Here is a 27,249-nt window from a genome sequence, read left to right as displayed (position 1 = left end):
CTCACATATGAATATAGAAAAAGGAAATTATAAATTACACCTTGCAGATTTTCAGGTTCTTTTCGCAGTCCGCAAAGTAATTCTTCTACCAACATTTACATATAGTACTCGTAAGTACGATATTGCAGCCTTGAGTAAATACATCCTATGTAAATCAAATACTATAAAATTTAATAATAATTATGATTTCCATTAGGAAATATTTTCATATTTGAATTAGTCTTTTGGGAAAAGATAAAATACGAAACGAAACAAAAGGTATTTACGAAAAATATTATTATTTTATAAATAAAACCATTAACATAAATGTTATATTATGAATATGTATACAATAAGTTACAATATTTAATACAATACTTTATACTTAATAACTTACATAAACGAAATATTGTGCAAATCAAGTAAATCTAAGTAAACAAATACAAGTATAGATAAGTACATATATATATATAACATATGTACCAATTCGGTAGTTCAGTAGCTATAATATTCTGGTAACCTAGTAGGTACTACAACATAATTACAACATTTCTTGCCTATGTATAAAAATAAGCTCTTTATGTCTGGCAAAAGACCACACCTTGGATATTTGCCTTAAGAAACCATAGTTGCCTAGAATACTGTGGTATCTAAAAAGTACATACGGTAGTATACAGTGTGGAAAATAAAAAGAAAATTATAACTTTTATGCAGACTACCGTCCAATTGAGTCCACCATTCTCCGCCACACGTAAATATTACCGACAATTACCTGAATATTATCAATAATATTATTGCCTATGTGGGGGGCCTATTGAGGAATTGAAGTACGTATTGATTTATAATATTGTCAATAATATTTATCAATACCTAACCGTGTGCGGGCAGCCTTAACCACATCAAAACACTTTCACACACAAATTAAAATTGCGCGTCTTATTATAGTTAAACATTTTCGTAGGTATATTGCTCATGTAAGCAATCAAATAGTAGACATCTCTTCTTAATTATTTATTATTATTAAAGAGAAATATAATGTAAGTATAAAACTTAAAAATAACTTAAGATATGAGAGTTTCTCAGTCATTCGTAGGTAATTAGTTATTTACTTATTATAAATTAGATAGACATTAATAATATGTAAAAACAACAATTACTCCGGTAATATCCTTGTTAAATGAATACATTTCAAAATAAGACATCATTTAGCTTACCATATTTTTTAATATGAGATATGGCCTCGAGTTAAAAGACTCACTCCTATTTCCCGGTGCACCTTTAATGGTATATTAGGGCTTCTTGCAGTCAGTGTAGTAATAACTATATGATCGTTAAAATATAGTATATTATCTTATATAAATCTATGTCATCTACGAACTGCGGTGTACTTATTTAATCACTGTTATTGATAAGGCACTTATTATTAAATACATTAAGTCATAATATTATTAACGTTAATGACTGGTTACGCAAGCTTATCGTTTGTAAGGAGCTTTTCGATATCTTCCCCGTTCTTCTTCGTCGCGCACGTCCAAGTATTGGCTGAATACAACTGCCCAGAGGTAGAGGTATATGCCTGTAAAAAGAAACAAAAGTACATTAGTTAGGTTTTAATAAGTTAGATCCTTAGACATTAGTATGCTGCATACTGCGTGACGGCAGATCAGAATACAGTGGTCAACATTCCTCCTCTTCTCGCGCGTGTCACACGAATACGAGACATCTATGGGAATAACGGAGAAAGATTCTAGAACCGTCTATTGCGCATGTCTCCCCAGCGTGGTGATTATGGGCAAACCTTACCGTAACGAATTAACTCGCATACAACTCGTTGGTACTAGGAAGTATCTTTTAAAAGTGTATGTCAACAATATCTACTCGATTAAAAAAAATGAAAAACATTGAACCATGCAAGCAGCATGGTGGGCTAAGCTCTTTACCTCTTTCTCCTTTGTGAGGCACGTTATATGCATGAGACATCTCTTGCATATATGAAAACATTGTATGTGAAGAAGTAGTTAGGCCTATATATTTTCTGAGATGGATTTGTAGAATATGTCGTAAAACGCGTAAGTAACGTGTTATGCAGGCATAAGACATTTTACAAACAATCAATGAAACCTTTCAAAACTGAATACTTATGCAAGAAAAAACAAGATCAAATAGTTATTCTCATATTTTCGTGTCGTTAGGAACTACATGTACTTCTATTTCTGGTTCATAAGATTAGATCTAATTTATCTACCAAATTTAATTTCACGCTCATTATCCCCCTTCATTCTACACTATTTATAGATGAGGAAGTCATCATGAAAAGAATTAAAAAAAACTAAACTGACTGTGGTAGATACTACAGGAACAATGTAATAACTATATAAAAACAGACATAAAAAAACCTATTGCTGTACCCACCTACTGAGAATTCGTTGACTCCAATTAAGTAATTTTGAATCGAACCCAGATCCTTGTGATTCATAATCAAACATGCCAACCATTAGACAAACGAGGGAAACATAAAAATATAGTTGGAAAATCCAAAAGTGCATGCCTCATAATCTCATTTATTACAATAAAATTGAGATTATTTGTAAATAATAATTAAACCACTTCTAATTATACCGTAAAAAGTAATAGGCTTCTATTCGTCAAATACTGAAGCCTATAAAAAAACCAACTCGATAAGTGAAGTATTTCGCTCGTTATCGTGACCACAAGATACGGGATCCGCACATACAGACACACGGACGTCCAAGACAGAACTTTAAAAACAATTTTTTAATTAGTTTAAATAATAAAAAGAGATTTAAAAATATCATGACTGTTAAAGAAAGTGTTTTTTCTCAACATTTGTCTATTTATATTCACTTATAAAAGCAATAAAGAATAAAAAAACATTTTAAGTTGGAGAATCACTCGGTGTGCGTAAACTGACAGTAATACCCACCTCAACGCTTCGCTTATGAGGCGTGCAATAATAAAATAACAAAGTAGCATAGAGTATCTACTGCCACTTGCAATAGTGCTACTGCTTCTACGAGGGATTTTATCATACAGTGTAACGCTTGTTGCATCCATTCCACAGTTTTCACGATCGCTTGGCGCAGTGCCAAGCTCTGCGGCCTTTGTAACTGGAAGGACCCGGGATCAATCCCCGGCGGATGTAGTTTTGGGAAAATAAAATGTTCTGGTATAGTGGGAGGTGAGCTGTGGTTCGTTAAAGCGATTCAGCGTTCCGGTACAATGAAGTGTAGAGACCGATTAGGAGAATAGGTTTAACATAACTGTCATAGAGGCAAACTAGTGGGGTAATTAAAAAAAGTTAGGTGAACTGTTTTCTTTCATGTGCCCGCGTAAACTATAAGAGTCAGGTTTTATAATAGTATCAAGTAGCATAATTCTGGATTTCTCACGTTATCCAGACGTGGGTACTTATCACCGTCCGTTTGGACTAAACCCTGGTAAGAAAGTCAACCCAAGCTAAGGTCCTCGTAGGAAGCACTACGTCCCCCTTCTCCCTCCGATTTTGTCTACCTGGGGCACTACTTATGGCGAGATTTCGCGATCGCCGCTATTCCCCGTTGCAAATCCACAGGGTTGTATCAGCTATTTGTATACTTCCGACAAATTAGTAGAGTGATAGTAAATCTTACACAAATAAATAAGTCCACCGATGAGTATAAGCGTAGCTATGAGAGCGTGCTGTTGTCCGTCGAGGTAATACGTGATGGAGGTGTGGAGTATGCTGATCAGCAACCCGATGGCGAGCACTATACCCAACACCACCCAGGGTAGCATCAGCCAGGAACGTCTCTGCAATGTTTGTTGATTAAATTAAAAAAAGTTTTTTAAAACACTTTTTATAGAAATAAATAATTGACGGTCAAATCAGGTTGCCAATCTGATGGTGAAGTGAAAACCATCGCCTTTGATGAGATCAACACTTTGCTAGGCGTGCAACTGAGGAACGTCAACCTGAGGCGCAGGTGTTGAAGTGTCTGTAATTACATCGGCCCCTCAGACCGGAACACAGAACTACAAAATGCTGCTTGGCGGCAGAAATAAGCAAGGCGGTTGTACTACCCCAGACGAGCTCGGTCACAAAACGCTACTATTAAAAAATAAAGCTAAAGGCAAACATCAATATTGTCACCGTGAGCCATTACACTAGGTCCCACTGGCACCAGCCTTCTCTCTTATAGGAGGGGCTTTTAGAGCATAGATAATTATTCAAAACATAATAATACCTACGTGGTATATTAAATACCATTTAACATAAAATATTTCAGTAGATATTTCTGTAAGATTTGTTTGTTACGTGACCCCTATGAACTATAAATATAAATATATACTCGATTATAAATTTTATAAAATTTACTACTACTACTACTACTACTACTTTAGAAGTAAAATTCTTTATGGGTTTTCACTCCTGAAAATTTTACATTTTCATACATGTGCCCTTTTTGAAATTGTGAAATTTTGTAAACAATTAATTATGTTATTTCTCTTACCGAAAATGAAACCTGAGCAGCGTAAAATAGAAATAAAAATTCAAACAACATTCTGAAATTGGTATACCTTTTTTAAACTATTGACTTCAGTCATGCAATCATTAGTAGGTATAGTTTGTATTTTTGTAATCTTACCTTTAACACTGCGATAATAAGAAGTCCACATATCAAAATTGTAAAGCACAAGTTGACTGTGAGGAATATTCTCGGAACTGAAACACAAATAAAAAACATCTATTAATCTATCTTTTGTACATCCATATCTACCTACTTATAATAACGTTCAAAGTCTGGGAAATCTGAAAGCACTTACTAGATGGATTTGTATGTATTATGGCGTAGTTCTAGCTTAGTAAGAATATTTATTTTCTGCACTTGAGTTCATGATAAAAATAATTTACATTTTTACGTTAAGATATGATGGTAAAATTTTTCTGATATTGCAGATTAAAAAATGTTTTATGAATTGTCCACACAAACACCCGCAGAACCGATCTTGATTATATTATTTTCTACAGAGATAATAGATGGCACTCATCGCTAAGTCAATCGTGGGCATTGTCTAGTATTTTCTAAGACTCTGCATAGTAGGTACAGAACGCGCAATCTAAGTGGCTGATCGCTTTCATCAGTCAGTCATTCACCAGTTTTAAGAACTCGTAGTCTGCGAAAGACCTAGATGCGAGCAATTGGAAAATACAAAAGAGTTTTTATTCCTTTCCTTTGTCTAAAAGTTACATTTTAGTCACAAACTTAAGTTTGGTACTTAGAGGATAATTAATATGTGCCTAAACTTAGCTCGGATGATTGCGAACAGGTAATGAGCCTAGATTAGATTTCTAGCACAAATTCGACATTTCCCTCATTTTTTTACAAAGGCCGTCTTCGGCTATGGCATACTTATATTTGCAGGTATTGCATAACCAGCATTAGCTCGGACAAGATGTGGGTGTGACCAGTAGGTACCACGGTAATATATAACTAGTAAAAAAGTCTACTTACTGTCCATATCTGAAAGCTTCTTGTCGAAGTCATCCGCAAAAATGAACGTTCTGTAGGAGACATAATGTCTGTCCGCCACCCATATCGTGATGATAGTCGCAATAGACAAGATGATTCCAAGTGACGCAGTTATGAGAGTACCAGTCCGCGTTGAGGCGCAACAACAGCACTTTTGTAAACGCTTCATTTTGCCTTTTTGTATAAAATGCTGCGAAAGTTTACAGTCTTCTTAATTTGTTCCCGAAACCAATATTCCTTGACTTATCACCTTTTCATGGTTCCTGTAACAAATAACAATTACTGATCACTACACTATAATATATATAATACACTATAAAGGTAAGTATCTGACGTTTTGCAAAAAATGGTGTAGGTTAGGTACCGATTCGCAGCGCATGTTTTTTTCGCTCTCTCTGCGGCAACTTTTTCTGCGTTCATGGAAACACTTAAACAATGTTAAATCTGTATAAAAGAGTGCTTAGCTACATCAAAACAGGACGTGCTAAGCTAAATACCCTGATAATGTTATATTCACCGACTTATTGTGTGCAATTTACAAAACTTAAAACGACACATTTGAATCATCTCTTTGTCTTCTATTTTGGCTTATTGTATGTAGTTGGACATATTGGTCCATGAAATTTGATTAGTTAAAATTTCATTCTAGTTTAATAGGTACCTAAGTACAAGAGAATCAGGGCCCGACGTAACACATACTTAGTACCTACTTCGATAAACAGTTTTTTTTAACCACTAACGTTATGGTTAGCTCTCGTGTTCATCATTAGAATGTGCTGAAAACGTATTCCCTGTAGCAGAAAGTTTTGAATTACCTGTCAACGGTTTCACTGACGGTGTTGAAATATCATATTCGCTGTAGCAAGAAAATTTGATGCTGTGGCAACAATATTTTACGTTGGAGTTATTTTTATCCTGCTTCACAGTGCCAACTTTAGAGCAATTTTATTTTTAGTTTTCTCATGTGTTTTTTATCGGCTTTACTAACGAATAGTAGCAGTTTACACCTGAAGCGGATCCAGTGAGGGGTTCGGGAGCTTAGGGGCTTAGTCCCCCCTAAATTAAAAGACATGAATTGAAGGTGGAAGACAATGTGAATAGGTTGTTTGAAATGTATATTTACCGAGATAAGTATCTACGACAATCTAGAGGCTCGAGTCTGCCAAAGTCATTGAAGAATTTTCGAAAAGAATCCCCAAGTTTTAAACAAGTAAAAATTAATTTTGAGGGCAGATTTACAAGTAACGAGTAGGCTTTATAAGTAAGTATACCTTTATAAAGCCTATGTGGGTAAAGCAGTCTACACACACCAAAATTCCATTTAAATTTAAATTTTTTCAGCTCAATACATAATGTTACATTTAAAATACACTATTAAAAATAAATCTAATTAAGTATATAATGTAACGTATGCACAACCAGTTTTGGCGCAGCCATTTTTTTTTAATTAAATAATTTTATGCATTTCAAAACATAACTAAGACATCGTTTAATAGGGAAACCTATTTTATCCTGAATCCGGTACTGATTCACTAACTAAACTGGAAATACATAATAGCTACCTATAAACCTATATTTTATTTATTTTTATCACCTTACCGTCCATTGCGTGACTATATAGATGCTATTATAATAAAGCTAGCGCCACAAAAATGAACACCACAATCGACTTATTGGCTAATGCATCTAATTCTGGAGCGAATGGTGTTTCCCATTCCCATTATACAAGTGACCATTGCGAAATTTTAATGCGCTCCCGATTATAGGCATTACGCATGAGTCAAGACCTTATGAAATGAATGATATCAATATACCTAATGTATGTTGGACTGTAGAAATAATTCTATGGTACCCAAATAAATGGTGTTTAATTCCGAAGTTATTTTATTTAAACTGAAATATAAAACTTCTTTACTCAAATAGGCCTGTCACACCGGGCGGGCGCTAGGTCTGCCAATGAATTTACCTGACATTCCCTATTAACTACAGTTGCTATAAGACTGATGTAAAAGGCATATACTAATGTCGGTTCCGATAATTTTTATATGCATTTTAAATTTATAAAATTCTCTATTAATGTTAAAAGTAACCGTGAAAGTTGCTACAAAGAGTCATTTATGTAAAAATATGTGACTGGAAATAGACTTTATAACAACTATAACTAATACAAAGTGTAATCATATTTTTTTAGAAAAATTACAACTATTTACTTACATTTTACTTTTTGCATAAATCAGTTTACCCTATCCTGACATTGACCTAACCTAGTTCTCAGATACCCTACCCTAATGTTGTATAACATCGCTCTGGGACAATATAGGTACGCCGCGCCCAACCTTTTACAGCCCATTAACTTAGCCTTGGCTAACCGGGATTCATTTCCTCTATAACGCCATTGGAAACAAAAGAAAAATAATATCTATGTATAATGTATACACATTTGGCGCTGAATATATAATTATTATCATAGTCATTATTATCCCACAAATACAAGGCACAGGTCTCCTCTCAGTACGGCCACGCTGTCCAAGTACGCGGTGGGCTTCACACGTCTCTGCGAAGAATAAGGATAGCTCTCAGGCATGCAGGGTTTCTTATGATATTTACACGTTTAAAACGCACATTAACTTCGATAAGTTAGAGTGCGCCGAGTTTCGATCTCGGCACCCCGAATTTAAGGCAGGAGTCGTACCTACTAGGAAATAATATAGGTATATAATAGTACCGTAGTACTATACGCAATTGAGGCTTTATATAGATGGCATATTACATACCTACCTACTATAAAATATGGTCTGAAAACCAGTTCTGAAAACCAAACAACGCACCTACCTATGTAGAGGACTATGTAGTATTAGGTAGTATATATACCACCCGAAGCAATAATATGCCGTGCCTAACCTTTTATGAGTCCTAAACAAACTACGCGCTGCATCTGGGATTATTTGTTGCAATCTGAGAAAAAGAATAATGTAAAATTATTTGCATAATGCTAGGTGTTAACATCAATGAATGTATAAAACCTGCTAATCCTGAGGTTTGCACTTATGAGGTATCATTATCATCAGGATTGTATATCATAATAATTAACAGGAATTTATGTATATATATATATATATATGTGCTTCTGTGCGTGCTGACATACTATGCGTTATGCTTGTATAAGTATCTACATTATCTACAAATGTATGCGCCGAGATTATATAGACCAAAAATCTGCAACCACAGATCTCAATTTTTGACACAGTTATTCACTGTTACTCGACTCGAATGACTTCCAAAAGCTGTGCTGTTTTGTTGAAAACCTGCGCACAGCTCGAAGATATAGGTCGAAATAAACTTAAGATGTAACACTAAGTAATCGAATGTAAAAGTGAAGAACCACAATAACATAACAAACCGCAATGAATAAATATAATGAAGTGGTTGGTGCCTGTACTAAAATTGAACAGAACTGTTGGTTGTTTGATCAGCTGACGAATAATCATGGTCGCCATAATTAATCAAAAGTAGGAACCTAATATCATGTAAAAGAGAATCATTATAATAACTATCTAAACTGTTTCTTAGCGATAGGAAGTTCCTTAATTGTTTATTTCACTGGAATATAGCTGAAATGACTTTAATATAACTTGATTAAAACACGATTGCCAATGATCTAAAAACAGTTTTAAACAAGTAAGAGAATTAGAGAAAGGAATATCAAATTCGAGCTGTTTGTGAGACTTTTGCCTGTGCTATAAATAAAATAATTATCCGTAATCAATCAGGTAGCGCATGATAATCTTTTTATAGTATACGCTAATGCGCAGTTAATAATTTAGAGCGTGTTTCCTTTTCGGGCGCAGATTGTCACACAGAAGCCTTTGTTTCATAGATTATTACGCAACCCGTCGTGATGACCATAATAGTCCTGTGTTATAACCGAGTTACTAACATAGGCAGCCGCTGTATTTGCCGCGGCCTTTTTAATTACGATGTAAACATCTAATAAATCAGAGCGTGCCTCTCTTTTGAGCGATGCACGACTACTTTGTAGTTTCATTGTTATTTTTACCTACTATTTTAGAATCAATGGCCTATGAAGTCCACAGTTATTCCCCAGGGCTTTCATTTGTTTTGACTACGATCATCATAAGGCTGAAAAAAACTAAACTGTGCTTCATTATTTTACGGGTAACTGCCTCCTTGGTCTAATGATTAGCATGTGCGACTGCAGATCACCTGGGTTCTATCCCGGGTCGGGCCAATGAAATTCTTAACCCAGCCCAGAGTTTGGAAATTGGCGTTAAGTGGTCGTTCCCGCTCCTACTCTCTTTCCGATCCTGACGTCCCATCGGAATATAGAGTGATTGAAAAAAAAGTGCACCTGTGTTTGTGCACTATAATATCTCCGGCGTAGTAGGAATTTCTCTCTGGAGATTGACCAACGTGGCCGAAATGGATAGTCAGTCTTGACAGGGAAACTGTCTTATTGGTAAATACTTAATGTTAATTTAACATTAACATTTACATTTGTCAACTACACTTTGTACCTATATATTAAAGCAATGATGGCGAGTAATTTACTATTCCGTTAATTAATTCTATTATCTATCACCAAAGATCTTTAAGAGATGCCAATAGAATCTAAATTACATCACTAAGTAGTACGTACTCTCTATAAATCCGTTTGAGTGAAGAAAACATCGTTTTAGGTTACACGAAATCTTGACCGATAGTTTTGTATCCATCTATCGACGAACTGTAAAAGGCTTGCGTGTTTTATATTTTTTTTTAGTTTAATTTGTTTGAAACCCTAATTTTAAGAACTACTTAGAATTTTATCACGTGATCTTAACCACAGTTTGTGTACTTAGTTAAAATTGAGAGTGCTTGCAGTGTACGATGTGAATGTTTGTGGCACAAAAGGAATTTAGTGCCTTTGGTACTAAATACACCAATTCTACGGCTTAAATTATAATCTGATCTTATTAGGTATCTTTTTTTTAAGATCGCAGAATTGAGTAATATATATAACCTTCCTTTATTCGGTAGGGTAGATTATGACTACAAAGATATACCTACTCTCTTGGAACAAAAATAGCGATGATCGTGGTAGTTACATGGTTATATCATACAACGAGTTGGTCTAGAATGTTCAATTCGCAAGAGCTCAAATGGATCAAATAGAGGCGCAACAAGCGAGCTAAACCTCTTTCTAATTAAATACAAGTGGTGCGTCGCGACTTCGTGCAATTTCTGGCATTGCCTTGGAATTAAGAAATTTTCCTGTGGAACTTTCATGAAACGTTCAGCCACCCATTTAGGTGTGGTTTTTGGAGACTCAAGATTACTCTAAGTAAGTATCAATCTTTCAAAATATTAGCTCATACAAGCAGACAGTCAGATCTTTTGTTAGTTTGGGTTATGCTTTCGTTTAAATAATCCATCTAGTCGTTATGAGGCAAGTTATTTTGAAATCCCCATTAGATACTAAAATCATCTTTGTTTAAATGTACCTTTGAATATAAATAGTAGCAGTTACAGGTGTAATAACAGTCACACGAGGTTTAACACATACGCTTCAAGTGTATAGACACAACACAGAGGTTGAATGCATGCCCTGCGAAGTATTGCTCCATTTATAGGCGATGGGGTTCCACTTACCTTGCTTGGTCCGTCAATTATTATTAAAATAAAGAAAATTACGTTGCCTCACGCGGATTGATCTCTGAGCAAAATTTGACCAAATCCGTTTAGGTTTGAATTTTAGGTAACGAAGGGACGTTTTTTTTCAATTATGCGGGAATATTTGCGGGTTGCTTAGACGGGTTTAAATATCTTATGCCCATTTCCAGGAGTCGAGCTACATAAATATTATGTGTAAAATTTCATCTAGATCGGTGCAGATATTACGCCGATAATCCATTTCATAATACATATTTACCTACTAATTTTAAATTGATTTTCTGATTGTTTAATTAGTATTAAAATGGTTATCGCATTATTCTCCGTCACATTTCCCCGTAAGTAAAATAAAAATGTTTTTTTGCTTACAATACATAATACAATTTATGATTTTGCAATACATATTATGATTGACCTGAAAACATTAAATACAAAGAAAATAAATAAAAAATGAACAGAAAAAGAAATAACAAGTGGTTCTAAATTTCGTTTAAGATAATTAATAGTTATTATCTGGTGTTATATAACTTCTAGCAAGAACCCCTCTCATGCGAGGCTAAAGGCCTCCTCCAGAGATGACCACCGGTCTCTATCCTTGGCTACTTGCATCCAGTTTATGCCGGCAACTTTAACGATATCGTCGGACCATCTTGCATACGGTCTGCCTACCCTTCTATGGTCTGCAAGATCTGGCCATGATGTCAGCCTTATTGTCCAACGGTCGTCAACCATCCTAGCTATGTGGCCTGCCCATCATTTGGGAGTAATGAAGGGCATCTGTTACCATCGTCTTTTGTCGTATGACATCATGGCGGATTTTTTGAATTCTTTTTTTTTCTTCCCCGTAAGTATACGTGTAAAATGTAAATTACGTATTGTAGGTTAAGTTTGAAGTGAATTAAAATGAATTCATGTAGGTATAAATATAGTTTCATGGACGAGGTTTTAGTAACAATGTCAATAACAAAATACATATACATAGCACGAGCATAGAGTTATCTGGACGCATTTGCGCATGCAAATACACCATTTAGATACCAACCAACGTAATAATAATAATTAGTTACAATCGCTAAAACACTTTTATCAAACAACTTTCCTTTCTAAATATGTAGCACGTTACAAATTTAGTCACGCTTTGAACAACGAACCTTAGGACTTATATGAGCTGGTCGTTGGAGGGGTTTTTTGATTGAGAAAACATACCCTTCATCTTTACCTCGAATCGAAATGGAATTACTAACTTATATATTGCCAAACCGTTACTCAATAATCAAACCCTCAAATGAGCCCGAACTCTGTAGATATCTACTATGAGAGAGATAGACTAAGCACAGTATTGAGACATGCTGATGATATGGTGCCACATAATTTATTGATACTCTAATAATAAATATATACTCCGGGTTCAATTTGATAAAACAGTTTTGAGTAAGTGAGAAAGGATTTGTAACACTTACATTATTTAAATAAAACTGTAGAGATTGTATACTCGTACTCGTATATGTTTGCGCTACCTTATTTCAGAAACGACTAATCTGATTTGTATTGTTCTTTTTACTTTAGACGTTAATAATAATAATAATAATAAAAGTTTTTATTTGCTTAAAAGTACAATGTTTTTTCTAAAATTACCCTGGACCCCCAAACTAGGATATCCCGTGTCTTGGGGGTCAGTGTCTTCCCATATGAGCATCGAGATTAGAGAAAAAGCAAAAAAAGACAAAACAGAGAGAATACATGTTAGGAAGTTTACATTATCAACATACAATTTATTACGTGTATAAGTGTGTGTGTTTATGTGTGTGTGCAAGCATGCGTGTGTGCGTGCATGTGTGTGGGTGAATATTTATTATTTATTAAAATTAATATTAATCGTTAATAGATAATCGTTTGGTACGCATGGTTCTTGGCTATATCACATCCCGTTGCGACTAAAAGTTACAATTGACTATTGTTTTTTTTTTAATATTTTTCTAGCAAAAAGATTTATAATAGAACTTGGCAAACTAGTACAGATGAATTGCCTTATCTTGGCACTCAAATAAAGGTCGCAGATTCAGTTCCTGTTAGCTCTCTGTGTCATTGCCATTTTGTAACCAAAAATAAAATTAAACTGCTAGAACTGAAAAACGAAGTTTCTTATTTATTGTGGCATTGGAGTTCGGTTTTAAGAATAAGGCTGAATGTTAAGTAAATACCTGCATGTATGCAAATACACGTTATAATTACAAGAAGTTGCCTGTGAATGTATCCGTTTAGAGTTTCTTATATTTATTGATTTTAAAAACTCGTGGTACCCGGAAAGCATGCTTTAGCTACTTAAAAACGTAGAGGCACTTTTAATATAAATTGAGCTTTTGTAAAATTGTATTTCCAAAAATCTACCGCTAACCCATGCTGAGTAAGGGGTAGATTTTCAGAATAAATGTCTAGGCTACACTTTGCATAATTCTCTATCTGGCTGTTAAAGTTCCGTTAAAATAGAGTTTAGCGTTCCCGTACAAACAGATCGACAGACATTTAAATATTTTAAAACGAATGTTTAAATAATAAAAAAAAATGTTATTAATATATTACTTACTCATTGACTGATTAACTTAATATTCGAAAATACTTCTTAGTTGGTATAGTGGGTATAAATGACTACGATAGTATATTTGTGGAAACCATGTTTAACTAAAGTTTTTTGTTAAAAAAAATCAGTACGGTCTCCGATTTTTATCACTAACATGTTTTAATAAAAGTTCTAGGGTTGGATAGGTATATCCAACCGTTGCGTTGTAGTAGCGTGATGGATTTATGCTCTTAAACCCTCTCTATTTATGAGAGAGGTGGCCCTCGGAGGCCCAACAGTGCGATGAGACTAGACTAACTATGGATATAATGACTACTAGAGCAAACTGTGCAAACACTGACCTAGAAACTTTTGTAAGATCTATACTGGGTCTACCGTCTATCCCATTTTATAACCGGTGACCACAACACCATATGTGTCAAGATAATAGTCTTAACACTTAAGAGAAATACTATAAGCGGCTGAAAGTTATTAGTAGTAAATGGAGTCTTATTATCTACTTACTCGCACAAATATTTTTTGCTTTGGATCAAATGTTGCCGGCTCAAGTCTCAATTGAATACTGCATCACAAATACCTAACCCAATTTAGCTATTATTGCTTGACTGTAAGTGGATTTACATCGCTCGTAAGTGGCTGTTCCCAGACATTCAATCCTGCAGCCATTTAGCCGAGACAGTTTGTTGGTATGCCATATAATATATGAACACGGAGAATCTCACAAATATCTCATTATCTTCATATGTGTTATGATATGGTTTGATTGATTTAAACTTAAACATGTTATTAGGTCCATACTAATACTGTTAATGGGAAAGTGTTTCTGTTTGTTTATTTGTTACCTTTCAAACGCTGTACAGATCCTAATGACAACTTGCAAAGTGATAGCTGGCATCCTGGCAAAAGAAATAATCCATGAAATTCCCACGTGTTTTTTAAACACTGAAACATTTGCGAGCGAATATTAAAAGAGTTATTTAAAACTTATAAGTTTGCCTTACCTAGATTAACTAGAAAAGTTGATTATGCATAACGCTGACACAAAGATGTAGATATAAACGAATTTATGTTTTAGTGCGGCATTTGAAGAATACTTTTGCTAGATGAAAGCGAATCACTTAAAATCAGGTTTATATTAAGAACAGTTATATAATTGCCTCACACTTATATCTAACGTGTCTCTTATATTTCGTGTAACAATGTAAATTGTAATGGTGGGAAATCACTTGTGGTGCAGTTGCGAGCGCTATGGCCTTTTAAGTGGGAGTTCACGGGTTCAATCCCCGGCAGGGCTAATTAATAATTTCGCACTGTGCCTACTGACTAAAGACTTTATTGTATTGCTTGAATATGGTTTTTTATTTTTTTTAAATATACAAGTGCTTGACTGCAATCACACCTGATGGTAAATGATGATGCAGCCTAAGATGAAGCGCGCTTGCCTAGAAGATGCCTATTCACTCTTAATTAGAAGGTACCCAGATTATAGGTATCAGGGAAGACGGAAGATGGGAGGGAATTCCAGGCCTTTGCGGTGCGGATCAGAAAGGAAGAAGCAAAACGCTTCGTACGTGTTGATGGTATTTCAACCACGTAACGGTGCAGATTATTTCGGTGCCTCGCAGTTCGTAGAAAGGAGATGGTTTGACCAAATCGAATAGCTCCTGAAAACACTCAGGTACTTAATTATATGATATTAAGCAACATGGTTTTCATGTCCTGCCAGGATTGGCGTGCAAAGTTTATTATAATTATTTTAAGTAACCATTTAATAATAATAATAATTTTATTTTAATTTAATTAAACATTTATTATAATATTATAAAAAGTCGAGAAATGCAGTGAATTTTATTTATAATTGTGCATGGAAATGGAAGTTTTATTTCACAAGTTAACAATGGTGTCATAATACTTAGCTTGATGTGCCGAGTATAATGCAGAGTAGGTAAACATCTCTGCAGTTAGTGTCATCATCCATTAACATTGACCTTGTTTGTTGTTTGCAGTTTTCCTGCACATAAGTAAAGGTCGCGGCACGCAAAAAGAGCGCCAAGGATCGATCTACGGAATAGTCTTTTTTACAATTACCTGAAAATTTGTGAAATTAAATTAATTAATGAATGTTTATTTAATGTTGTTCGTTTTGTATTTAAAAGGTGGTGATGACCTAGTGGTTAGGGCTTCGGCTTCAATTTCGGGGGAATTTGAATCGTAGCACGCACCTCTAACTTTTCTAAGTTATGTGCGTTTTAAGCAATTTAAATATCACTTACTTTACTTAACGGTGAAGGAAAAACATCGTGTGATGTCCACCAAACCGGAATGGACTGGCCTACGGCCTTAACCCTTCTCACTGTGGGAGGATACCCGTATCCTGTCGTGGTATGATATGATGATGATGATGAAAACGATGTTGTTTAGTATATTCCTGCTTTTCGCTGCTGATAAGGCTACAATTTAATTCAATCTATCATCTTAAGATTTTGGATTGGACTGATTACTAACTTAAGGCGAAACTGCTCGATAAATTTCCCGTTTTTTGTTTTCGTATTGGAAATCTGTCTAGATTGTTGTTATTGGGGATTATGAGGGGCATGTATTAAACTCGTAACATAATCGATTTACACTGTATTTCATGTGTTATTTGTAGTTTGGAACAATTGCCATCAGCGCAGCAGCCTTAGTATAAGGTTTGCTCGCACGCAATCGAGGAGTCGCTTTTGAGTATGGTAATACTCGAGAATCGAAGTAAAGTGGATCTTATTTATATTATATTAAAGCTCAAATTGGTCTGCAAATAATTGGCAAATCTTGTACTAAGGCTACATTAATACAGTGAGAGGTCTTTTTACGTGACGTGAAGTAGAAATTAGTCACGTACATCATCACACGCATGAGTAGGGTTGTACTCCTACATGAACATTGAGATAACTTGCTATTTGTCGTAAAGACTTGATTGATAGCAAGGATATTCAATCAAATAATAAGTAAGGGACTTGTAGGTACGTACCCGACCACACAGAATAATTTAAATTAATAAAATATAATTAACTTAGACAGCTACCGTAAGCGGAGTCAAAAATTTCGGAGTTTTCCGAAATTTTTTCAGTAGATATCCATATATTATACCCCTACCAACGAATCCCAAAGTACTTATACTAAGTTCATTGACGCTTAAAAACAACAATTTAAAAACGCGATTGTTACCTCTGTGATATTCTTTGCACACCTACCTATTCTTATACAAAACTTGAATTGGAACAAGTTTCACCACAAAAATAAATTAAGATTTAAAATATACTCTAATATAATATACTCTTATTATAAGAATTAAATACCACTTTAAGAGATAAGGCCACCCACTATGAACAGTCTTGTAGGTATATTTTATTTGCGTTTTGTTACAATAAGATTATTCTATTAATCTGTCTATAATAATTTCTTGGTGGAACCTACAGCTAAATAAATTTACCATGCGTCTCGGCGACCATCGGTTATTTTATACCGGTGATAATATGACTGTTAGAAGGCCAACGCCACCGCAAGTTACGTCACCGCTCGTATACTCCGTAATGCTGTGTTTAACTGTCTGGCTGTATGTGCGTGTGACGCGCGACATTCATTCATTTATATCTCACACAACATATTGCCATGCGAAATGTAAACATTGCGATCATATTTATATTCATACCAGAAGGGCACTATGTTAAAATGTTTTCTTACGTGAAGGTTTTAGATGAAAATTCAAGTTTAGTTATTCATCAGTTGTTACTAGATTTATTCAACAAAAAAAATTTACTGTTCTTTATCTACAAAGAGCCAAAACATGGGGTTTTGGCTCTTTGTAGATAAAGAAGCATCTATTTGCTTAGTAACATATTCCATTCCAAAGTCATTATTGTTCCAAGCTGATATACTGAAAACTGCGTCGTCAAACGTATTTCATGACAGATTAGGATAAGAACCTAAACTTCACCGAATCCTTTCTTTTTAATAGTAATTTTTATACAATAATAATAATAAAAAAAAAAACAGAATAAGCTTACGTCTCGTTTAAAAACCCCACCTGGTTACTCCCTGATAACAATTTAAAAAAAAAGCAGAATAGTCTTACACCTCGTCTAAACACCCCCACCTGGTAACTCCCGGGCCAAGGGCCAATAGAACGGGCAGTATTGCCGCGCTGTATAGCGATGGACAACCTTTGGGCCAGGTGATCACCAGAACAGGGATCACAGCCCCTTTCCCGCAATAGCAATAGTTACATATGTAATCATTATCTTATTTGAACAAAACTTAGGTACGTTAAATTGTTTCGGTGGTTAAATTATCTCCTAATCGCTTTGCATCCATTATCTTTGTTACACCTCATGTAAAAACCTTTATTGCTTCCTTTCTTGTAAAAAAAAGTTAACCTACTTTTGTTTTTAAAAGAATTTTTAAACGACCATAGAATCCTCCTTAAAATAATATTTTTAAGTATATATAAGCAGATTAGTATATAGCGATGGGTATAAGTCAAACACAATTATTATGTACTGTGAAGTAACAAGCGATGCAATACCAATGTTCTTGCTATTCAAGGGCAATCATTTTGATTCACACGTCCGAAGTCTCATCGCCGCGTCAACTCAACCACAAATATTGCGTGGGTACTACGTATAATACCAAGATAACTGAGTATGACATTGAATATTCCCCTCGTAAGACTGTATTCCGCAAAATCCATGTATGGTCATGAACCTCGACTGAACATTGACTAACGAGCAAGGTCAACCGCCGACAACGTGTTACGTCGACCGTCGTATAAAAATATGGACCTTCCTACCGGTTAGTAGTTTAATAGTTAAAACGCCGATTACTTGAGTAGTTATCTTATAAAAGCCTGGACTTATAATATTTTTTTAACCTATGACCAAATGGTGGGTTTTTAAACTGAAGCTAACCTATATTTTTACTTGCGTTTGTATACCTCTGAGATGAAAAAAAAGCTCTAACAATGTAAGAACTCTTTTCGACTAAAATAATCTAGTTCAGACTTGGTTGACTTGTAAGTATTGGTAGGAGTAATCATCATTATTTCAGAATAAGTAAATAAATAAATATACTTCTAAAGACCATCACACACACAGGCACACATCGGCATCTAGCGCAAAACTAACCATATCTTGCGATATGGGTACTAAGTACTGAGATACCTGATGATTATTTTATTTTAATGAATATACATGTACATTATAATATACAGTTAAATACCCAGACACTGTAAGCCATTCATGTTCATCACACAAATATTTTCCAGTTGCGGGAATCTAACCCACAGCCTTTGACTCAGAAAGCAGGGTCGCTGCCCACTGCGCCATTCGGCTGCCACTGAAGAATGAGAAGAGCTAGGCCGAGTCCACCACGCTGGCCGAGTGTGGATTATAAGACTTTACACGCCTTTGAGATCGTTATATTCATTAATAGTTACATTTTATTTAAAAATGATTCATTTTTACCCCAAATCAATACTTAACTTAATACATAAGAAAGCCTTGGACCGAATATACCGACATTTTGTGTATATTTTTGTGCATAAGTATACAGTAGACAAGGAATAAGGCCGGGTTTTGAATAAAGAGGATTTATATTATGTATAGTTGCCTTATTTCTGAGTTTAAGGATAGCTGATAATTGGTTTTGTATCCGGGCGATTCGCTATAGTCAATCTCTGATAACTGATATCAGGATTTTTCGAAGTTTTACCTTCCCTCAATTTACAAAGCTCGAACATTCGAGCTCGTTCTTCGATCAATAATTAATCGATAGTTAAACTATAACTGTTGCTGATTGTTCCATAGCAACTTAGGTAGGCCTGCCGAGGTTTGAACTCGGCTCACTGAAAGTGCAGCCAAAGACACAGCAAAACACTAATCTAACACCGCTTCCGGTGTTGGTCGGTTTCTGGTCTGGGTGCTTTTTGTTTAACTACGTCCAATTAAGTAAGTAGTTAAACAAAAAGCATCCAATCTAATCTAGTTCTATTTTCAATTTTAAAGTATACCTTATCAATATTTATATATATTAGGCATTCCATTGAATCGAGCACGCAAAAACTAGATAGATAATGTTACTCTACTTGGTACAGTAGTGCAATTCGACTTAGCATTGACTACCAAACAAGGTCAACCACTGTCAAGTATTTACATTCGATTTGATAACCCTCTGATAGTCGGAGACCGGTAGTTTACTATTTACTTGTTACGATGGATTTTAATTGAGGAGGTCCATTTCAATTAGTAACAATTTTCCAATTGTAGGCCGTAAACTCACATTGGTCTCAATTCCTAAGACAGAAGATCAACAAGATACTAAATAGGTACGCAATAAACATAATTTAGCCTACTTACGTCCCACTGCTGGGCACAACACCTCTCTCTCATGGGACAGAGGATTTAAGGCCTTACACCCACAACGCTGCTACAATGTGGGTTGACGGGCTAGTAACTATTATCGCATGTTTGTGATAATAATCGGATTTACCGACCCCGGACTATTACAGATAAATAATTTATAGCCCAATATCTCATAATAGTCGGTCTGACTCAGGAATCGACAGGACATCGTGATGTCTAGCAAAACTTGCTAATAGGTACAACATCGAAGCATATGTGACAGAAAACCACGGTAATAATGATAATATTATCTTCGTTTGATCCTCACATAACTTTTATGGGACCAACCTGAAGGTATAAGACATCGAAGGAAAAGGAATCTTTTAAGTTCTTACTAATACGAATTTTATTTTTGAATTAAGTGAATTTTAAACTTTGGGGCCCGATTACGAGGGAGAACCCTATTCTTTTTTGTAGTCAGTTAAAAAGTTACAGACTTAGCTAAAAAAAATCTTTTTTCTTTTAATTATCTAGGTACTAGGATTGCCGATTAGTAGGCGAGAAATTACTAAGAATCGGCATTGCCTTATGCATATATGCAGTTGGGAAGAAACAGGTCAGAAAATACCTTTATTCCCAACCAACGAATGAAATGACATCATCTCAAACGGTATTACGTACCTACATACCCAATATAGTTCTGATGCGTAATCCAATACCCGAAGAAATAAATGACTCATAATAAAAGCGCAAGTTGGCAAATTGAGAATTCCCTTGGTGTTACATTATTTGAAGATCAGAATGAACTTGCATTCTGTTTACGTAATCTTTGACGTTGAGCTGGATGTTACGAAGAGAGAGAGAGAGACAGTGAGACCAACAGACATAGTTTTTCTTTTTGGTACATGTGTTCTTGTTATAATTTTGTTGCAATAATTTTGTTATAAAGTACAGTTATTTCAAACTTACAAGACCATACGTACCTATTATATATATTTTAGATATACATAACACTATAATATTTTTTTAGTGCCATATCCCTCATCAATACTACCTATATGTATAGCATAGTACATAGATATGCATAGATATGCATAGATAAAAATAGAAATGATCTATTGAATATATAATGTTAGTATATTATGATCAAAGGTAATAAAAATAATCTAAACACTTGTGTAATTTTATTTTAACTATTTGGCTATAATTTTAACAGCAAGACAAGCTCAAAACATTAATATGTGTATATTTAATTGTAATTTAAAATAAAAAAAAAACACTTCGACACCCTAAATTGCCCATATATTGCCCATTGCAAATCTTAAAATTCAAATTCAAGATGGCCGCCGCAATAAAATGGCGATTTTTTTCTCTAGTGTATTCCACTAGTGGAGTCCTTTAATTTGATAGACGATCAAAAATAGCGACAAACTTTTTGGCTATGTTTGATGGAAATCGGTAGGGTTCTAGTGAAAACTATCCCGAATAATTCAAACAAACTTAATATCAGTTCATCCGTTCGGGAGCTAAGATGCCACATACACACACACACACACACACACACACACACACACACACACACACACACACACACACACACACACACACACACATCAAGTTAACTTACACCATTGCATCGCTGGCTAAAACGCGTGATGGTTATAAGATCCAGCTAGGTACCTATCTATATACTCTCCGCCTTGATAGCGAAGGCCATTGCCCAGCAATGATACACATTACGAGTAATTAGGCTGATGATAATGATAATGGCGATATTTTTATCTATTAAATATGTAAACGGAGGAGTAACGTATTTTCAGAGGCCATTGTCCGATCGCGAAAGAAGTTTCATGGTTATTAATTTAAAGGAGTCTTTGGTTCAGTTCCAAGATACTCTAATTTATCTAATGAATACGCCAATTACGTAGAGGGCAAACGGTGATAATGCTCGGTTTGTTACCCCGTTACCCCGATGAACTGTTTTTCGGTCATTAGAGCCTCTGCTGCTTTCAAAACGTTAAGTAACGATAATTTAATTATGTGGAAATGATTCATAGCGGTTTATGATAGGTACAGCTTGTATATTTTGTATATTCGATTCCTTAAGTATCCTCATTAGACTAATATTATAATATCTGTTTTTAGATAGGTACTCATGTTTTTTTTATTTATTCTCAGAGATGGCAGCACTTTATCATAGACTTTATTTGAAGATAGATTAAAAGTTTATTTGAAGACTGAAGATGGACAAGTTCCATCTCGATTTGAGATTCAGTAGTCGTCTTAATGTATATGTGTTAGGAAAGTAATTTACATACATTGTATTCATATAGTTATAGGTGTAAGTAAACGCTTACGTCATAAATATTACTTATTTAACTTACGATTTTGAAAGGCAAACTGGTTCCTAACCAACATTTAGTTCTTCTTTCTCGCTAAAATATACCTCTCTGTAGTCAGTAAAAAGTACAGTAGTACCGTAAAAAGTATGTTGAAATATATACAGGCAAAATTTGGACAGTGAATAAAAAGTACTCTTTCATTAAAATTTGTGCTGGGTCGAGTACACTACGTATTTGGATACAAACCGGAACATCTATAAATATATGGTTCTCTCAATAGATCATTTAAGGCAGTTCAATCCTCCTTTGGGGGTTGTAAATACGGTGCAGTGGTACCTATTGTAAATAAGGTCCGTTAGAAAGCGCGGGAAATCATGGATAAACAGGCAGCCCATGTTATTCATGTTAGCCCAGCCTTATGTGGACATTCTATCTATGGGGACGAAGAAAGACGTGTTCTCACATAGGTGTAGTAGGTTTCTGTCATGAATACCGCTCTACGTTATCTTTTGTAGCACTGCACAGATTTGAATGAGAAGTGAAAGCGATCAAAAATGATAAATCTCTAAACTAAACTACATTTACAGGTCTTAGCTAAAGTAGAGTCCTTTTGACATCGTTACTTGTGAAAAGTTTCCCGTTATTTTAACCTAACTTACGTCATACCTGGGAAGCTGTAAATCTATGTGTGTATGTAAATTCTTCCAACAAAATTTAGCCGTGAAGCAAAACAAATGAAAACTCACGAGATAATGCCGTTTATTCTGCTATGTTTTGTATCTTAAACAAAATTTAATTTAATAGAAAAGAGAGGAAACCGGAGTAAACGAAAGCCATAATGATGTAAGCACAAAAATTTGTTACATCTTGATACTGTTTTATCGATTGAATAAGCACTAATAAAAGTAGAATGATTTTGGCAAAATACAAAGCATCCGAGAAGACCTGGCAGATGACGTACTTTCTCGCCCCAGAATATTTTTGAATTGTAAAGGATAAACAGTTGACTAAATATAATTTTACCGAGTGGTTGCATCTAAAATAAAGAACTAAACTCCGTAAAGAAACCGAACGCTTTGAAGAATATTGAATGAATAAACACACTTTTTAGTAGGTACTTAAACCACACAAAAGTCCGGAAAATAGAAAAAATAAAGCATTAGCATACAATTTGGCGCTCTTATCGCACGATCTTGTCATGGCAACCAATGGCGTTAAAGACAGACTAAAAAAGGCGCAGGCGTGTCGATTTATTTATTATTATTATTCGACGTTTTTGTCAACATTATCAACGACATTTGGACTTTGGTTAATTCAAATTCAAATTCATTTATTTCAAGTAGGCCTACTTTATAAGCACTTTTGAAACGTCAAGTATGCATGTTTGTGTGACTCTACCACCGGTTCGGAAAGCAGATTCTACCGAGAAGAGCCGGCAAGAAACTCAGTAGTTGCTCTTTTCCAACATCAACATTTACAATCATTTTGCTATCTTGCGGGAGATGAGAGCGAGGCTGGCTGCTTCCATTCTACCTTGTCATTGAGGAATTCATCAAATGTATAGTAACCTCGCTGTACTAGATGCGTTTTTACACATTTTTTAAATGTATGCATTGGTAGGTCAAGAATTTCCTTAGGAATCATGTTGTAAAAGCGTATACTCAACCCCACAAAGGAGTTCTGCACCTTTCGCAGACGATATGCAGATATCACTAATTTATGACCGTTTCTGGTAAGTCGATTGTTAATTTCAGCTTTTGATTTATAAAGAGTAATATTTTGCCTCACAAAGACTATATTACTATAAATGTATTGCGAAGCTACTGTAAGAATACCTATTTGTTTAAATTTTTCACGAAGCGATTCGCGTGATCCAAGTTTATATATTGATCGTACGGCTCTTTTCTGTAGTATAAATATACTTTCAATATCTGCAGCTTTTCCCCACAGCAAGATCCCATAGGACATAATACTGTGAAAGTATGCGAAATAAACAAGCCTAGCTGTTTCAACAACTGCTGCTGTGTTTCAGCTGTGTGGTTAGAATAGTTAGTTAGGCATTCTTCGTGGTGGTAACGCGTTACAAATTTGTTAAATAGCTTACGGCGACGCGTGGGCAGTGGATCTCCCACACCGGTGTTTACCACTGCCCACAGTCAAATATTTTAGTGATCTTCAAACATCGTATACTCATGATTTGGCCGATAAATGATTTGGATAGAGCAGGCTTTACATTGTAGAAGACCGTGAACAAGTTTAGTCTTTATACTTAAAATAAACAGGAAAGCTTTTTTTGCTTGTTTAGTCGATAAAATCTGTAACCTCTGAACTAAAATTTAGTAACTCAACTTAGAGCTTTTTGTGATACAGCTTGTCCGAAGAAGAACTAGCGCCGCCGCAGCATTGCTGTGTTTCGGTCTGTTTCTAATATATATACTTAAAGAAATGTATGGACCTAATTTATTAGTGCTCTTTTTATTAATTTGTTCTCTTAGGAACGGGAATTACCTAATAACAGACTTCACAAATAACAAGAGCAAATTTCCTTCTTTCGGAATTATTTCACGGATTCAACTAGTTTGCCATAATCCAATAAAGGAGAAGTTTAACATTACAGGTATAGGTATATAATTAGTAGATATTATTTTCACCTGCTTGTCCATACTCGTAGGGTGGCTAAAACTGTGGGAGAAGATAACTATGTACTTTGTCCTTTCGTAGCATGGGTAGAAGACGTTTACTCAGTACCGTAGGTACCTTAAGCATTCGAGCTTAAGGTAACTATTTTGTCCTTTCCCCACTGATCGTAAGGCATCGGTGAGAAATGTGCGTAGAGAGCGATATCCGAAGATCGGTTTGGTTTTGCTTGAATAGAATTTCAAAAAATAAGAACACAACACAGATATTCATTTGATAAAAGTTAGGCGATACTGTACCTACGTTGTTAATACAGAAATTTCCGTAGAAAACGTGCTTTCTAACAAATGTAGAGCTTGACCTTACGGCTTTCGCCTTATGCTTCGCATAGCAGTGACCTATAAAAGTGGAACAATGGGGCAAATTTCAAAGTTCCCCATTATGTTACATTGTACCTATTTTGCATTATGATGCTCTGCGTAAATAGATAAATGTTAATCTCACTGATGATCTATGTATGCCGATTGGTGTGTCCTATTGCATTGAATAATAATTTTTTAAATGTAATTTCAAAGTTGTCAAGGGTATTTTCGTGATATCGCAAGGGTATTAACCCGATTAAAAAAAACATTAAACAAAACATAATTATTCAAGTTTATTATTATCCTACTCACATTATCCTAATTTCTACATTTTGGTAAGTATTTTCGTGTATGTATTTCTACAAATTTGATATATATATTTTTTATTTCAGATCTAGGCTTTTGTAACTTATAAAGAGATCATTTTACAGTTACATGTTTATTGTTTACCTATATTGAAAACATAAGGGTCACTGCAGAGCGTATAAAAAATTGAGCCAGCATAGTTTAGTATCCATATCCCAGGGATAAATGTAGAATAGAATGCAAGATGTTGTTTTCTTTTTATGTTTTATTCTATAGTTTAAGTAGAAACCAACACATAATATTATTCGTTTTGTTGTAAAAATTTATTATGCATGTTGTACCTAGCTATAAGTTGAATCATGTGGATCTAGTACCTTAGGCTAATATCATATATCAATGTGTTACATGTGATCGATTCTGTTGGTGGTGCTTTGAATAAATAATAGAGCAAATAATTTAGGTACGAATAATATATTTTATAATTTTTTTTTTTTTTTATAAATTTTTAATACTTAGTGTTTTTAATTTATTCTTAAGCATTGTTAATAATTTAAAAAAATAAATAAAAATAATAAATGATAGAAATATTAAAGACATAGTTAACAAAATCTTATTTCTAGTTATTAACGTACTCAGAGATTAAAAAGATAACCAACTCAAAAGAATGTTTATTTATTCTAAACCAACCAGTTAACTTTATAATTTACTTCTGGTCCAAAGTAATTTTTTGAAAATTTTCCAATACCAAACAAAACAAAAAAAGAATTAAGTGCGTAAATTATTAATTGCTAGATAGGTACTCGTGAGTAAAACACTTAGTATTTTCCATTTTCTGGGCACCTTTCCCAATTATTTTTTCCTTAAATTCCTTTTTCTGGTATTACCAAAGGCCTGTTTTTATTTTTTATTTATACAAATCAATAAAAGTATAATGACGCCATATTCACGGAAAACCGAAATAGCTTACGACTCACGCGGCTCAAGGTAAGGACGTAACCCATATAACATATTCTAAAACAAAATCAAGGTCTCCGTAGCGGGCACATTTTCTTAATCAACTAAACAATTAATGTTTATCGTAACGTGCGCAAAACTATAATTTTATTAATTACCTGATTGTCTGAACTACAGTGGTGCACTAACACTTATATATTTTTCACAGTTTTTTTGTTTTTTATCACTCGTTTTGTAACTTTCGGTGGCGCGATTGCAAGGAGGTCTGCGCGTGTGGCTTACGGGCGTGCGGTAGTCCCTCGCGTCGAACCGCCGGAGATCATCTGACTGTTATACAGCGAATGACGAGTTTAGCGATCCAGCTTATGTGTGATGATGATTCGCGCCTCAGTTAAAACGATCTGTATTGAATATTAAGTCATATTTTTTGTTCCATCGGCTGCTTTCGACTTTATCCAAGTAAAAGTTCAGCATAGAAACTTTCATATGAAAAAGAAAAACTGTAAAATCCAT

General features: G+C 34.7%; 1 protein-coding gene across 1 annotated transcript; it reads right to left on the bottom strand.

Moving 5' to 3' along the window:
• Window positions 1–297: 297 nt before the first annotated feature.
• Window positions 298–27,074, bottom strand: LOC120629401. The gene is made up of 5 exons (XM_039898337.1): window positions 26,895–27,074; window positions 5,493–5,773; window positions 4,626–4,702; window positions 3,630–3,789; window positions 298–1,555 (listed from the first exon to the last, which is right to left on the bottom strand). Exons 2-5 carry the CDS (start codon window positions 5,677–5,679, stop codon window positions 1,455–1,457), a joined length of 525 nt encoding a protein of 174 aa, XP_039754271.1. The 5' UTR covers window positions 5,680–5,773; window positions 26,895–27,074; the 3' UTR covers window positions 298–1,454.
• Window positions 27,075–27,249: the final 175 nt, after the last annotated feature.

Source organism: Pararge aegeria, chromosome 14, assembly GCF_905163445.1.
Source record: "Pararge aegeria chromosome 14, ilParAegt1.1, whole genome shotgun sequence".
In the NCBI taxonomy this organism is placed as follows: Eukaryota; Metazoa; Arthropoda; class Insecta; order Lepidoptera; family Nymphalidae; genus Pararge; species Pararge aegeria.
This window is presented reverse-complemented; position numbering and strand designations above follow the sequence as displayed.